This window comes from Salmo trutta, chromosome 6 (assembly GCF_901001165.1).
Source record: "Salmo trutta chromosome 6, fSalTru1.1, whole genome shotgun sequence".
In the NCBI taxonomy this organism is placed as follows: domain Eukaryota; kingdom Metazoa; phylum Chordata; class Actinopteri; order Salmoniformes; family Salmonidae; genus Salmo; species Salmo trutta.
In genome coordinates, this window is record NC_042962.1 from 14,214,553 (window position 1) to 14,229,418 (window position 14,866).

The following is a 14,866-nucleotide window of genomic DNA, read 5'->3' on the forward strand; positions in this document are numbered from 1 at the left end:
AGAAGACAGAGGGAGAGAGAGGGGGAGGGAGAGAGAGTGACAGAGAGGGATAGGGAGAGAGAGGGAGAGAGAAACAGAGAGGGAGAAAGAGAGAGGAAGAGAGAGAAAGATAGAGAGGGCGGGAGAGAGAGACAGAGGGGGGGAGAGAGAGAGACAGAGGGGGAGAAAGAGAGAGAGGGTGAGAGATAAAAAGGGTAAGAAGAGAAAGGGGACAGAATGGAACAGCAGAAAGTCTAGGAGACACAAAGTGAACACGGAGCTAAAGAGAGGATGCATGAGGATGATAAAAGAGACAAAGCGATGGAGGGTGAAGAGAGGAGGGGAACCTTGGCCCTCACCGTTGACCACCAGAGAGAGCGTTAGGTTCTGGTAGAGTCTGTGCTCCTGGATTCCCACCAGGATAGTGTACTTCCCTGCATCCTCCTCCGCCACATCACGGATCACCAGGGAATTCCCGTCCACATGGTAACGGGAACACTCCACTGCCACCTTCCCATCCTTCAACCTAACATGGAAAAACAAGCAAGAAATTCCTCAATTAACTCTTATGTGAAGAACAATTAAATAATGCTAAAATGAAGAATGATAAAATGTCATACATATGTAACCTGGGCATCTTTCTCTGGTCATCTCTGTCTCTCATATAGGTTAGTGTAGTATAGTGTAGGGTAGTGTAGGGTAGTGTAGGGTAGTGTAGGGTAGTGTAGGATGGTGTAGGGTAGTGTGGGGTAGTGTAGGGTTGTGTAGATTAGTGTAGTATAGTGTAGGGTAGTGTAGGGTAGTGTAGGTTAGTGTAGGGTAGTGTAGGGTAGTGTAGGGTAGTGTAGGTTAGTGTAGTATAGTGTAGTATAGTGTAGGGTAGTGTAGGGTAGTGTAGGTTAGTGTAGTATGGTGTAGGGTAGTGTAGGGTAGTATAGGATAGTGTGTAGGATGGTGTAGGGTAGTGTAAGGTAGTGTAGGATGGTGTAGGGTAGTGTAGGGTAGTGTGGGGTAGTGTAGGTTAGTGTAGTATAGTGTAGGGTAGTGTAGGGTAGTGTAGGTTAGTGTAGTATAGTGTAGGGTAGTGTAGGGTAGTATAGGATAGTGTAGTATAGTGTAGGGTAGTGTAGGGTAGTGTAGGGTAGTGTAGGGTAGTGCAGGTTAGTGTAGGGTAGTGCAGGTTAGGGTAGTATAGTGTAGGGTAGTGTAGGTTAGTGTAGTATAGTGTAGTATAGTGTAGGGTAGTGTAGGGTAGTGTAAGGTAGTGTAGCATAGTGTAGGGTAGTGTAGGGTAGTGCAGGTTAGTGTAGTATAGTGTAGGGTAGTGTAGGTTAGTGTAGTATAGTGTAGTATAGTGTAGGGTAGTGTAGGGTAGTGTAGGGTAGTGTAGGGTAGTGCAGGTTAGTGTAGTATAGTGTAGGGTAGTGTAGGTTAGTGTAGTATAGTGTAGTATAGTGTAGGGTAGTGTAGGGTAGTGTAAGGTAGTGTAGCATAGTGTAGGATAGTGTAAGGTAGTGTAGCATAGTGTAGGATAGTGTAGGGTAGTGTAGGGTAGTGTAGAATGGTGTAGGGTAGTGTAGGGTAGTGTAGGATGGTGTAGGGTAGTGTAGGGTAGTGTAGGTTAGTGTGTAAGATAGTGTAGGGTAGTGTAGGGTAGTGTGTCAAATAGTGTAGGATAGTGTAGATTAGTGTAGGGTAGTGTAGGGTAGTGTAGATTAGTGTAGGGTAGTGTAGGATAGTGTAGGATAGTGTAGACTAGTGTAGGATAGTGTAGGAAAGTGTAGGATAGTATAGGATAGTGTGTAGGATAGTGTAGGAAAGTGTAGGATAGTGTGGGATAGTGTAGGGTTGTGTATGATAGTGTGGGATAGTGTAGGGTAGTGTAGGTCCCGTCTGGCTCAGTTGGTAGAGCATGGTGTTTGCAACGCCAGGGTTGTGGGTTCGATTCCCACGGGGACCAGTACGGGGAAAAGATGTATGAAATGTATGCATTCACTACTGTAAGTCGCTCTGGATAAGAGCATCTGCTAAATGACTAAAATGTAAAATGTGGAGGATAGTGTCTAGGGTAGTGCAGGATAGTGTAAGGCAGTGTAAGGTAGTGTAGGATAGTGTGCAGGATAGTGTGCAGGATAGTGTGCAGGATAGTGTGCAGGATAGTGTGCAGGATAGTGTGCAGGATAGTGTGCAGGATAGTGTGTAAGGTAGTGTAGGCTGGGGTAGGATAGGGTAGGATAGTGTGTAGATAGGGTAGGATAGTGTGTAGGCTGGGGTAGGATAGTGTAAGATAATGTAGATATGGGGTAGGATAGTGTAGGGTGGGATAGTGTAAGGTAGGGTGGGATAGTGTAAGGTAGGGTAGGATAGTGTAGGATAGTGTAAGGTAGGGTAGGATAGTGTGTAGGCTGGGGTAGGATAGTGTAGGATAGTGTAAGGTAGGGTAGGATAGTGTGTAGGCTGGGGTAGGATAGTGTAAGGTAGGGTAGGATAGTGTGTAGGCTGGGGTAGGATAGTGTAGGATAGTGTAAGGTAGGGTAGGATAGTGTGTAGGCTGGGGTAGGATAGTGTAGGATAGTGTAAGGTAGGGTAGTATAGTGTGTAGGCTGGGGTAGGATAGAGTGCAGGCTGGGGTAGGATAGTGTGCAGGCTAGCTGACAGTCGGTAGGTTCTTACCAGATGACTTCTGGGGCAGGGAAGGCTCGTAGTTTGGGGGAGAGACGGAAGGACTTCTGTCCTGCATGAGCCTCCACTACAGCCCCCTGTCTGGGCTTCAGACGGATAAAGGGACGGTCTGGGAGGACACACACACACACACACACACACACAGAGGATATCACGCATTAATGACATATTACAGATAGTGATACAGGGGAGAGTTGTGATTTGTATTCTTACTGCAGAAGTGGGTGTTTACCATCAATGAATTTGTCACAGAGGTGGGAAGTATTACGTCTATTTAGACTCACCATAGACTGTGACAGATACGTTAGTCTCTCGACTGACCGGTCCACTGGTCACTCGGCAGATATAAAGCCCTCTGTCAGAGCGGTGGAGTTTGGGGATGGACAGAATACTGTAGAACACCATGTGAAATTTACTGGCCATGATCCACCTACTGACTATGGCTGACCCGTTGGCCTGAGGGGAGAGAGAGAGGGGGAGGGGTACAGAAAGACAGGGAGGGGGGGAGGGGGAGAGGTAGAGAAAGACAGAGAGAGGGAGGGAGGTAGAGAAAGACATACAGAGGGAGGGGGAGGGGGAGAGGTAGAGAAAAACAGAGAGACAGAGGGACAGGAGAGGTAGAAAAAGACAGACAGAGAGAGGGAGGGGTAGAGGTAGAGAAAGAAGGAGAGAGAGAGAGGGAGGGGAGAGGTAGAGAAAGAAGGAGAGAGAGAGAGGGAGGGGAGAGGTAGAGAAATAAGGAGAGAGAGAGGGAGGGGAGAGGTAGAGAAATAAGGAGAGAGAGAGGGAGGCGGAGAGGTAGAGATAATATTCAGATATAGTAAAAGTTTTCCAAACAAGTAGTTATTCTACATACAGTACTGCATACTGTAACATAGTGCACTTCTTAGTAGTGTACGCCATAATTCTCGTGTTCTTCATAAGGTCCTACCTGTCCAGGGTAGTCCCAGCTGATGGACACTCTGCTGTTCCACTCTGCAGTGATAGTACAGTTGATGGCCAGACTCTCTCCCTGTAGAGCCTGGACTGGACTGGTACTGTTCAGATATACCTTCAGGATCTTATTCACTGGGACAGGAGAGGGGATAAGACATTTGAATATTTGCAATTTATAGAATCTGCTGGATTTTTCATTAGGTGTGTGTGTGTTTGTGTGTGTGTGTGTGCTCACCTTGTCTGTGTGTGAGGTAACTGAGGGAGTGCGTGGTCCCGTTGACAGAGGTCTTGCAGGAGAACAGGCCGATGTAGAAGTAGGTGGGGCTGTGGATGAGGAAGCCCTGTCTGCTGTTCCACACTATGTTCCTCTGGTCTGGGGTCAACTCCTGGTCAGGAAACTGGAGGCATGAACACACACGGTCAAGAACACAACCATAAAACAAGTCTCATAAAAGCAACGTCACACAGAAGCAATGTCTGCTTCTGGAACATGGTCAACTTGCATTCAGGGATCACAAAACAGGTACATCATCAACTCAACCACAAGTAAAACTATTTTCTTATCTCAACCACCAACCAATCATGAACTCAACACAATCGTGTCATGAGCTATTCAGAACCACGACCACATCCTGAACACAACACAACCATACCAACAGTCACACAAAAGCAACACACCACACATTCACAACTCCTGAGCAAATCATGAACACACAACAAAACAGAACAACATGAGGCCACAGTGGTAAACGCATGATGAATATTATTGCTGTAATAAAATGAAAAAGTAACTTGACAACCTGACAATACGCTCTCAACAACAGACAGTGACATTTTGTAATGTACAGACGTTTTCACCCTGCTGATGTGGAATCTGTCTGTGGAGACAGAGTCTGGAGTTACAATAGAGACAGAGTCTGGAGTTACAATAGAGACAGTCTTGTGTTACTATGGAGACAGAGTCTGGAGTTACAATAGAGACAGAGTCTTGTGTTACTATGGAGACAGAGTCTGGAGTTACAATAGAGACAGTCTTGTGTTACTGTGGAGACAGAGTCTGGAGTTACAATAGAGACAGAGTCTGGAGTTACAATAGAGACAGAGTCTGGAGTTACAATAGAGACAGTCTTGTGTTACTGTGGAGACAGAGTCTGGAGTTACAATAGAGACAGAGTCTGGAGTTACAATAGAGACAGTCTTGTGTTACTGTGGAGACACAGTCTGGAGTTACAATAGAGACAGAGTCTGGAGTTACAATAGAGACAGTATTGTGTTACTGTGGAGACAGAGTCTGGAGTTACAATAGAGACAGTCTTGTGTTACTATGGAGACAGAGTCTGGAGTTACAATAGAGACAGTCTTGTGTTACTGTAGAGACAGAGTCTGGAGTTACAATAGAGACAGTCTTGTGTTACTATGGAGACAGAGTCTGGAGTTACAATAGAGACAGTCTTGTGTTACTGTGGAGACAGAGTCTGGAGTTACAATAGAGACAGAGTCGTGTGTTACTATGGAGACAGAGTCTGGAGTTACAATAGAGACAGTCTTGTGTTACTGTGGAGACAGAGTCTGGAGTTACAATAGAGACAGAGTCTTGTGTTACTATGGAGACAGAGTCTGGAGTTACAATAGAGACAGTCTTGTGTTACTGTGGAGACAGAGTCTGGAGTTACAATAGAGACAGTCTTGTGTTACTGTGGAGACAGAGTCTGGAGTTACAATAGAGACAGTCTTGTGTTACTGTGGAGACAGAGTCTGGAGTTACAATAGAGACAGAGTTTGTAGTTACAATAGAGACAGAGTCTGGAGTTACAATAGAGACAGTCTTGTGTTACTGTGGAGACAGAGTCTGGAGTTACAATAGAGACAGAGTCTTGTGTTACTATGGAGACAGAGTCTGGAGTTACAATAGAGACAGAGTCTTGTGTTACTATGGAGACAGAGTCTTGTGTTACTGTGGAGACAGAGTATTGTGTTACTGTGGAGACAGAGTCTGGAGTTACAATAGAGACAGTCTTGTGTTACTGTGGAGACAGAGTCTGGAGTTACAATAGAGACAGAGTCTGGAGTTACAATAGAGACAGTCTTGTGTTACTGTGGAGACAGAGTCTGGAGTTACAATAGAGACAGTCTTGTGTTACTGTGGAGACAGAGTCTGGAGTTACAATAGAGACAGAGTCTGGAGTTACAATAGAGACAGTCTTGTGTTACTGTGGAGACAGAGTCTGGAGTTACAATAGAGACAGAGTCTGGAGTTACAATAGAGACAGTATTGTGTTACTGTGGAGACAGAGTCTGGAGTTACAATAGAGACAGTCTTGTGTTACTATGGAGACAGAGTCTGGAGTTACAATAGAGACAGTCTTGTGTTACTGTAGAGACAGAGTCTGGAGTTACAATAGAGACAGTCTTGTGTTACTATGGAGACAGAGTCTGGAGTTACAATAGAGACAGTCTTGTGTTACTATGGAGACAGAGTCTGGAGTTACAATAGAGACAGTCTTGTGTTACTGTGGAGACAGAGTCTGGAGTTACAATAGAGACAGTCTTGTGTTACTGTGGAGACAGAGTCTGGAGTTACAATAGAGACAGAGTCGTGTGTTACTATGGAGACAGAGTCTGGAGTTACAATAGAGACAGTCTTGTGTTACTGTGGAGACAGAGTCTGGAGTTACAATAGAGACAGAGTCTTGTGTTACTATGGAGACAGAGTCTGGAGTTACAATAGAGACAGTCTTGTGTTACTGTGGAGACAGAGTCTGGAGTTACAATAGAGACAGTCTTGTGTTACTGTGGAGACAGAGTCTGGAGTTACAATAGAGACAGTCTTGTGTTACTGTGGAGACAGAGTCTGGAGTTACAATAGAGACAGAGTTTGTAGTTACAATAGAGACAGAGTCTGGAGTTACAATAGAGACAGTCTTGTGTTACTGTGGAGACAGAGTCTGGAGTTACAATAGAGACAGTCTTGTGTTACTATGGAGACAGAGTCTGGAGTTACAATAGAGACAGAGTCTTGTGTTACTATGGAGACAGAGTCTTGTGTTACTGTGGAGACAGAGTATTGTGTTACTGTGGAGACAGAGTCTGGAGTTACAATAGAGACAGAGTCTTGTGTTACTATGGAGACAGAGTCTTGTGTTACTGTGGAGACAGAGTATTGTGTTACTGTGGAGACAGAGTCTGGAGTTACAATAGAGACAGAGTCTTGTGTTACTACGGAGACAGAGTATTGTGTTACTGTGGAGACAGAGTATTGTGTTACTGTGGAGACAGAGTCTTGTGTTACTGTGGAGACAGAGTCTTGTGTTACTGTGGAGACAGAGTATTGTGTTACTGTGGAGACAGAGTATTGTGTTACTGTGGAGACAGAGTATTGTGTTACTGTGGAGACAGAGTATTGTGTTACTGTGGAGACAGAGTATTGTGTTACTGTGGAGACAGAGTATTGTGTTACTGTGGAGACAAAGTATTGTGTTACTGTGGACCAGAGTATTGTGTTACTGTGGAGACAGAGTATTGTGTTACTATGGAGACAGAGTATTGTGTTACTATGGAGACAGAGTATTGTGTTACTGTGGAGACAGAGTCTTGTGTAACGGGGTTGATTCTTGGAGGAGGCAGACTTGAGGAAATTACTGTGACCCAGTGGAAGCATCCTGCCCTTTCTCAGGGAACAGATAGACCCCCCCACCCCCAGTGTTAACTAGCTGATAGCCCCCCCCACCCCCAGTGTTAACTAGCTGATAGACCCCCCCACCCCCAGTGTTAACTAGCTGATAGCCCCCCCACCCCCAGTGTTAACTAGCTGATAGCCCCCCCACCCCCAGTGTTAATTAGCTGATAGCCCCCCCACCCCCAGTGTTAACTAGCTGATAGCCCCCCCCCACCCCCAGTGTTAACTAGCTGATAGCCCCCCCACCCCCAGTGTTAACTAGCTGATAGCCCCCCAGTGTTAACTAGCTGATAGCCCCCCAGTGTTAACTAGCTGATAGCCCCCCCACCCCCAGTGTTAACTAGCTGATAGCCCCCCAGTGTTAACTAGCTGATAGCCCCCCCACCCCCAGTGTTAACTAGCTGATAGCCCCCCCACCCCCAGCGTTAACTAGCTGATAGCCCCCCCACCCCCAGTGTTAACTAGCTGATAGCCCCCCCACTCCCAGTGTTAACTAGCTGATAGCCCCCCCCCACCCCCAGTGTTAACTAGCTGATAGCCCCCCAGTGTTAACTAGCTGATAGCCCCCCAGTGTTAACTAGCTGATAGCCCCCCCACCCCCAGTGTTAACTAGCTGATAGCCCCCCCACCCCCAGTGTTAACTAGCTGATAGCCCCCCCCACCCCCAGTGTTAACTAGCTGATAGCCCCCCCCACCCCCAGTGTTAACTAGCTGATAGCCCCCCCCACCCCCAGTGTTAACTAGCTGATAGCCCCCCCCACCCCCAGTGTTAACTAGCTGATAGACCCCCCCACCCCCAGTGTTAACTAGCTGATAGCCCCCCCCACCCCCAGTGTTAACTAGCTGATAGACCCCCCCACCCCAGTGTTAACTAGCTGATAGCCCCCCCACCCCCAGTGTTAACTAGCTGATAGCCCCCCCACCCCCAGTGTTAACTAGCTGATAGCCCCCCCCACCCCCAGTGTTAACTAGCTGATAGCCCCCCCCCACCCCCAGTGTTAACTAGCTGATAGCCCCCCCACCCCCAGTGTTAACTAGCTGATAGCCCCCCCACCCCCAGTGTTAACTAGCTGATAGCCCCCCCCCACCCCCAGTGTTAACTAGCTGATAGCCCCCCCCACCCCCAGTGTTAACTAGCTGATAGCCCCCCCACCCCCAGTGTTAACTAGCTGATAGCCCCCCCACCCCCAGTGTTAACTAGCTGATAGCCCCCCCACCCCCAGCGTTAACTAGCTGATAGCCCCCCCACCCCCAGTGTTAACTAGCTGATAGCCCCCCTACCCCCAGTGTTAACTGGCTGATAGCCCCCCCACCCCCAGTATGGGGTGGAGAGGGGGGTGGAGAGGGGCTGAGGGGGGTGGAGAGGGGTTAGGAGGGGTTGAGGGGGGTGGAGAGGAGTGGAGAGGGGTTGAGGGGGGTGAAGAGGGGTGAAGAGGGGTTGAGAGGGGTGGAGAGGGGTGGAGAGGGGTTGAGGGGGGTGGAGAGGGGCTGAGGGGGGTGGAGGTGGGTTGAGGGGGGTGGAGAGGGGTTGAGGGGGGTGGAGAGGGGCTGAGGGGGGTGGAGAGGGGCTGAGGGGGGTGGAGAGGGGTGAAGAGGGGTTGAGAGGGGTGGAGGTGGGTTGAGGGGGGTGGAGAGGGGCTGAGGGGGGTGGAGAGGGGTGAAGAGGGGTTGAGAGGGGTGGAGAGGGGTTGAGGTGGGTTGAGGGGGGTGGAGAGGGGTTGAGGTGGGTTGTAGGGTGAGAGAAAAGTCAGGATGTGGGAAACGTGACTCCAGTCCATCTGCTCACATCCTGTTACTACAGGATATAGACACTCAGACTGGACTGAATTGGACCCCTAGGTCATGCTACACCTCCTCTCCTCTCCCCTCGCCCGGCCCGGGCCACTTTCACGGCTGCAGCGAGAGAGAGTGGCCCCCTGGGTATTGTTCCCTGCTGAAAGGTGGGCCGGACAGATTAAAGATCCAGGCAGGGTGCAAAATCCTTCCAGGAAAAAAAACACACTCCAGTGTGTGTGACAGAGTGTGTGACAGAGTGTGTGACAGAGTGTGTGTGTGTGGGATGGACTCCACGTTCGAAATGCTGGGCCAGATCGGGACGGATGGAGGGAGGGGGCGAGGGAACACGGAGTATTTTTAGAATAATTACCTTTGTGGCTCAGGGCCGGGCATTTGTGTGGAGATGGGAGCAGGACATAAACATAGAGAGCAAACAGAAGTGAAGTGTGTGTGTGTGCTGCCTCAGTGTGTGTGTGTTCTGCCGCGCTTCGTTTCGGGGTCCAAGGCACATCCTGAAGGGAGAGCCAGGGACGAGAGGAAAGTGAGAGATTACTGAGTGTTTGTTTTTTTCTCTTTTTCCATTTCCTGAAACTCTCCTCGGAAAGACAATTAATTCCTTCACCTGATAAACTGCCAGCAGCCCACTCCCCCCACATGCTTTTTGTTGAATTGTATTGATCAAACTGTGCAATCTCTTCCACAGAAGATGCTATCTACGTACAATACCACTCTCAAAAGATTTGCCTGATGGGCATGCCTTGCCTTGCTAGCGCCAGTCAGTCCTGCCCATTACTACTGGCACCTCAGCTTCCTCTGGCCAGGATACCAGCTGGTTAAGGAATCAGGAGGAGGTTGGCAGCCAGACCGCCTTAGGAGAGGAGGGGTGTGTGAGTAGGGGGAAGGGTTGGCGGAGACAGGGGGCACTCCAGACCCCATGTCCTGTCTCCGGGGGTAACAACAGTGCCAACAGGACGACAGAGGAAACCGCAGGCGTCGCTCACTCAGAACACAGCGGTAAAAAAGGGGCATCTCTGACACACTGAGACGTTGCCACACACACACACACACACACACACACACACACACACACACACACACACACACACACACACACACACACACACACACACACACGCAGCACACGCACACACACACAAATTGCACTTCATTGCACTTATCTACACTCTCACACTCACTCACCACTCAGGCACTAACACTCACAAACACATCCTCACACTTTCACACACATCTGCAGACTGACACAAACAAACGGACACGCACACTCCAAGGCAGAACGGTTGCCAAGATAAGAACAATGATCTGTCCTAGGAGAAACAAGTGCACTGTGACTTGTGTACAGATGGGAGTGTTGATGGAGAAACAGAGAGAAGTGTATTGTTCTAAGAGGTAGCCAGGAGTGCTAGAAGTGGAAATAGCTAGGTACCTGACAAACACTACATTGTTGCCTTTCCTTGTTTGACAAGACACTGACAAGCTGTCTGAAGCAGAATCAGGCAGCCACTAAGTGGATGTGAGAGTTATTGACATTGTGAAGTTGAGGTGGAGAATGTGACTTGATTTTGGCAGCCAGACCACTTTGATCAGTTTGGCCGGGCGGCCAGTTCTAGGAAGAGTCTTGGTGGTGCCAAACTTCTTCCATTTAAGAATGATGGAGGACACTGTGTGCTTGGGGACCTTCAATGCTGCAGACATTTTTTGGTATCCTTCCCCAGATCTGTGCCTCAACACAATCCTGTCTCTGAGCTTTACGGACAATTCCTTTGACCTCATGGCTTGGTATTCGCACTAACATGCACTGTCAACTGTAGGACCTTATATAGACAGGTGTGTGCCTTTCCAAATCATGTCCAATCATTTGAATTTATCACAGGTGGACTCCAATCAAGTTGTAGAAACATCTCAAGGATGATCAATGGAAACAGGATGCACCTGAGCTCAATTTCAAGTCTAATAGCAAAGGGTCTAAATACCCTTTGCTATAAGATTTCTAAAAACCTGTTTCTGCTTTGTCATTATGGGGTATTGGTTGTAGATTGATGAGGGAAAACATTTATTTAAGTTATTTTAGAATAAGGCTGTAATGTAACAAAATGTGGAAAAAGTCAAGGGGTCTGAATACCTTGCTCTGATGCTTTCTTCGGGAATATAGTTTCAGCAGAGAGGAAGAGGCTAAGCGAGACGGCTCACTCTTGCCAAATTCTGTCCAGTATAAGCCCAATGTGTTTATATGGGAATAATATGCAGACCTAAGCTTCTCGCCTGCCTTCCCGCCTTTGGGACAAAGACACCCATTGTTAGGTCAGAGACATGAGCATCTTGTCATTACATACAGATCTCTGGTTTCAGTCTCTTGCGAATTGGAAAGGAAAGTTGGCGGGTGCATAGTGTACTGTTAGAATGCTGCATTGCCCTAAAGGAAATGGATGTTTTGCCAAAATTATATAATTACTCTTGACTAAATAAAATAATTCAAAATACTTCACCAGGGAGCATGACTTAGGCAGTAGAATGGTCTTACTGAAGAGCTCAGTGACTTTCATCGTGGCACCGTCATAGGATGCCACCTTTCCAACAAGTCAGTTTGTCAAATTTCTGCCCTGCTAGAGCTGCCCCGGTCAACTGTAAGTGCCATTATTGTGAAGTGGAAACGTTCTAGGAGCAACAATGTATCAGCCGCGAAGTGGTAGGCCACACAAGCTCACAGAATGGGACCGCCGAGTGCTGAAGAAAAATCACTCACTACCGCGTTCCAAACTGCCTCTGGAAGTAACGTCAGCAGAAAAACTGTTAGTCTGGAGCTTTATGAAATGGGTTTCCATGGCCGAGCAGCCGCACACAGGCTTAAGATCACCATGAGCAATGCCAAGCGTCGGCTGGAGTGGTGTAAAGCTTGCCGCCATTGGACTCTGCAGCAGTGGAAACGCGTTCTCTGGAGTGATGAATCGCACTTCACCATCTGGCAGTCGGACAGACACATCTGGGTTTGGCGGATGCCAGGAGAACGCTACCTTCCTTAATGCATAGTGCCAACTGTAAAGTTTGGTGGGAGGAGGAATAATGGTCTGGGGCTGTTTTTCATGGTTCGGGCTAGGCTCCTTAGTTCTAGTGAAGAGCAATCTTAACACTACAGCATACAATGACATTCTAGATGATTCTGTGCTTCCAATGTTGTAGCAACAGTTTGGGGAAGGCCCTTTCCTGTTTCAGCATGACAATGCCCCCGTGTACAAAGCGAGGTCTATACAGAAATGGTTTGTCCCGATCGGTGTGGAAGAACTTGACTGGCCTGCACAGAGCCCTGACCTCAACCCCATCGAACACCTTTGGGATGAATTTGAACGACGACTGCGAGCCAGGCCTAATCACCCAACATCAGTGCCCGACCTCACTGATGCTCTTGTGGCTGAATGGAAGCAAGTCCATGCTGCAATGTTCCAACATCTAGTGGAAAGCCTTCCCAGAAGAGTGGAGGCTGTTATAGCAGCAAAAGGGGGACCAACTCCATATTAATGCCCATGATTTTGGAATGAGATGTTCGATGAGCAGGTGTCCACATACTTTTGGTCATATAGTGTATTTGTGAGGATAATGTGTCTTGACTATCATTTAAAATGTTGAGACAAGAAGAAGAGGAGGAAGGTGTGGCGAAGATATGATGCGTCTCTCTCCAGAACACATATATATGTAGGAATGTGCCCATTTAGCAAAGTGTTATTTCTGATTGTCTTAACTCACCACGTACACCACTCATTTGTTCTTCGCCTCAAAAAACCAGACTTCGTTGGCTTGTGTAACATCCATTGCGAATGATAGTTCCTAAGTATTAGAAAAATCTTTCCAACACTCCCGGCCACAATAATCACCAAGCCTCGGTGTGAAAGAGCAAAATATCATGATCTGATGATCCCATATAGTCGGTGGAAACGTTATTTAAAAAACAGCGGTCTAGAGCCCACTGGCGTGGGAAACTCTGAGGGCCTGGAATAGTCTAGTTGATACAACGTTGCACTTCACTAACAACAGCTCAAGTCAAGACAGATAGAAAGGGAGGCAGACAGGCGGAGAAGAGAGATTCATGTGATTGAAAGAACCAGAATTTTCATCAGGTTATTTTCTACTGTTTTTATTTGTCAGCTTTACTTAGTTGAGATGGAAGTTACAGGCCTACTGCTGCATTGGCCTATAGGCTATCTCGGAGTTCTATGAGCTCATTTCTTTAGCCGCCAATGGATCACAGTGTATCAATGTGTTCATATGGCAGAGGCTGCTGCCCTCACCTCAGCTGAATTATAACTTTTACATTTTATCATTTTATTTCAGATTTGTATGATTAACCACGTGACAATGATTGAGAAAATAAAATATTATTGAAATGAAACAGTTGCACAAAAATGTGCATATATAAAAATTATAACTGTTGCACTAAGAACGGTAGAAATGCTAGGGTAAATTGGAAGTATCCACAAACTTGAAACTCACCAGCTGCCTATGGTCTTTACTATTACACCTATTAAAACTAATTATGAACGCGCAAGCGGGTGTGCTGCCATGTCTGCTGCCGGGCCTGGTGTGTGTGTGTGTGTGTGTGTGTGTGTGTGTGTGTGTGTGTGTGTGTGTGTGTGTGTGTGTGTGTGTGTGTCAGAGAATCTGATTGGGCACTAGGGTGAAGGGAACTCACCTTGACCAATGAGACAGTGGCGTCAGGGTTGGTGACCCTACAGGGGAAGACCAGAGGCTGGCTCTCCTTCATATACACAACGTCTGGACTGTTATTCTGCTCCTCCACAAATGGCCGCTGTCTGTCTGAAACCACAACACCGAGGTTAGGGATAGGAACACACAAGCATGGACACACACAGACACAAGTCACAGACACACACACACACCATCATGTGTGCATACTCATGTACGCATGCACGTACGCATGTAAGCATACCCTCATAATCACATATTGTTTAGATGGCTATTCAGCAGAAAACAATCAACAATAAGCACACAAACACACACACACAAACACTCACCTGTGCTAAATACCGTTCAGCAAACAGTGATCTGGAGTCAACAATAAACACACACAGATTGTTTAGAGGTAATCAAAATGCCTGTGTTCCTTCCAGATACATTGCGATTCTTTCCCTGTGCTCTAATATCCCTGTGCCATTGAAAGATGTGTGTGGGTGGAGCTCTCCTCATTGTTTGTCAGCTACTGTACTGAGCTATTCAAGGAAAGCGTAATCTCTGAACATTTTAACAAAGGTACCCCAAGGACTAGTGGCCTGGACCGCAGGGCTTCCTCCTGCTGCTTTGATTTCATATAAAGGAGCTGGTGAGGGGGCAAGAGGGGCCGGAGGGTGAGAGCAGAATGGGGCAAGAGGGGCCGGAGGGTGAGAGCAGAGTGGGCAGGAGGGGCCGGAGGGTGAGAGCAGAGTGGGGCAAGAGGGGCCGGAGGGTGAGAGCAGAGTGGGCAGGAGGGGACGGAGGGTGAGAGCAGTGGGGCAAGAGGGGCCGGAGGGTGAGCAGAGTGGGGCAGGAGGGGTAGGAGGTTGAGAGCAGAGTGGGGTAGGAGGGTGAGAGCAGTGGGGCAGGAGTGGAAGGAGGGGCTGGAGGGTGAGAGCAGTGGGGCAGGAGGGGTAGAAGGGGCTGGAGGGTGAGAGCAGAGTGGGGAAGGAGGGGAAGAAGGGGCTAGAGGGTGAGAGCAGAGTGGGACATAAGGGGCCGGAGGGTGAGAGAAGAGTGGGGCAGGAGTGGAAGGAGGGGCAGGAGGGTGAGAGCAGAGTGGGGCAGGAGGGGCCGGAG

General features: G+C 48.1%; 1 protein-coding gene and 1 non-coding gene across 2 annotated transcripts in view; one reads left to right on the forward strand and one right to left on the reverse strand.

Annotated features, from left to right (window-relative positions):
- The window catches only part of LOC115195269 (uncharacterized), a 93,289-nt gene that overhangs the window by 65,861 nt on the left and 12,562 nt on the right, over window positions 1-14,866 (reverse strand). Inside the window, exons 4-9 of the mRNA XM_029755041.1 lie at window positions 13,749-13,873; window positions 3,833-3,995; window positions 3,593-3,729; window positions 2,946-3,117; window positions 2,653-2,770; window positions 339-505 (exon numbers count right to left, since the gene is read on the reverse strand). Coding sequence (XP_029610901.1) covers window positions 339-505; window positions 2,653-2,770; window positions 2,946-3,117; window positions 3,593-3,729; window positions 3,833-3,995; window positions 13,749-13,873 — 882 coding nt within the window. The remainder of the gene's footprint in view (window positions 1-338; window positions 506-2,652; window positions 2,771-2,945; window positions 3,118-3,592; window positions 3,730-3,832; window positions 3,996-13,748; window positions 13,874-14,866) is intronic.
- On the forward strand, window positions 1,865-1,939 carry trnaa-ugc (transfer RNA alanine (anticodon UGC)). The gene has a single exon. It is a non-coding gene; the product is annotated as a tRNA-Ala (tRNA).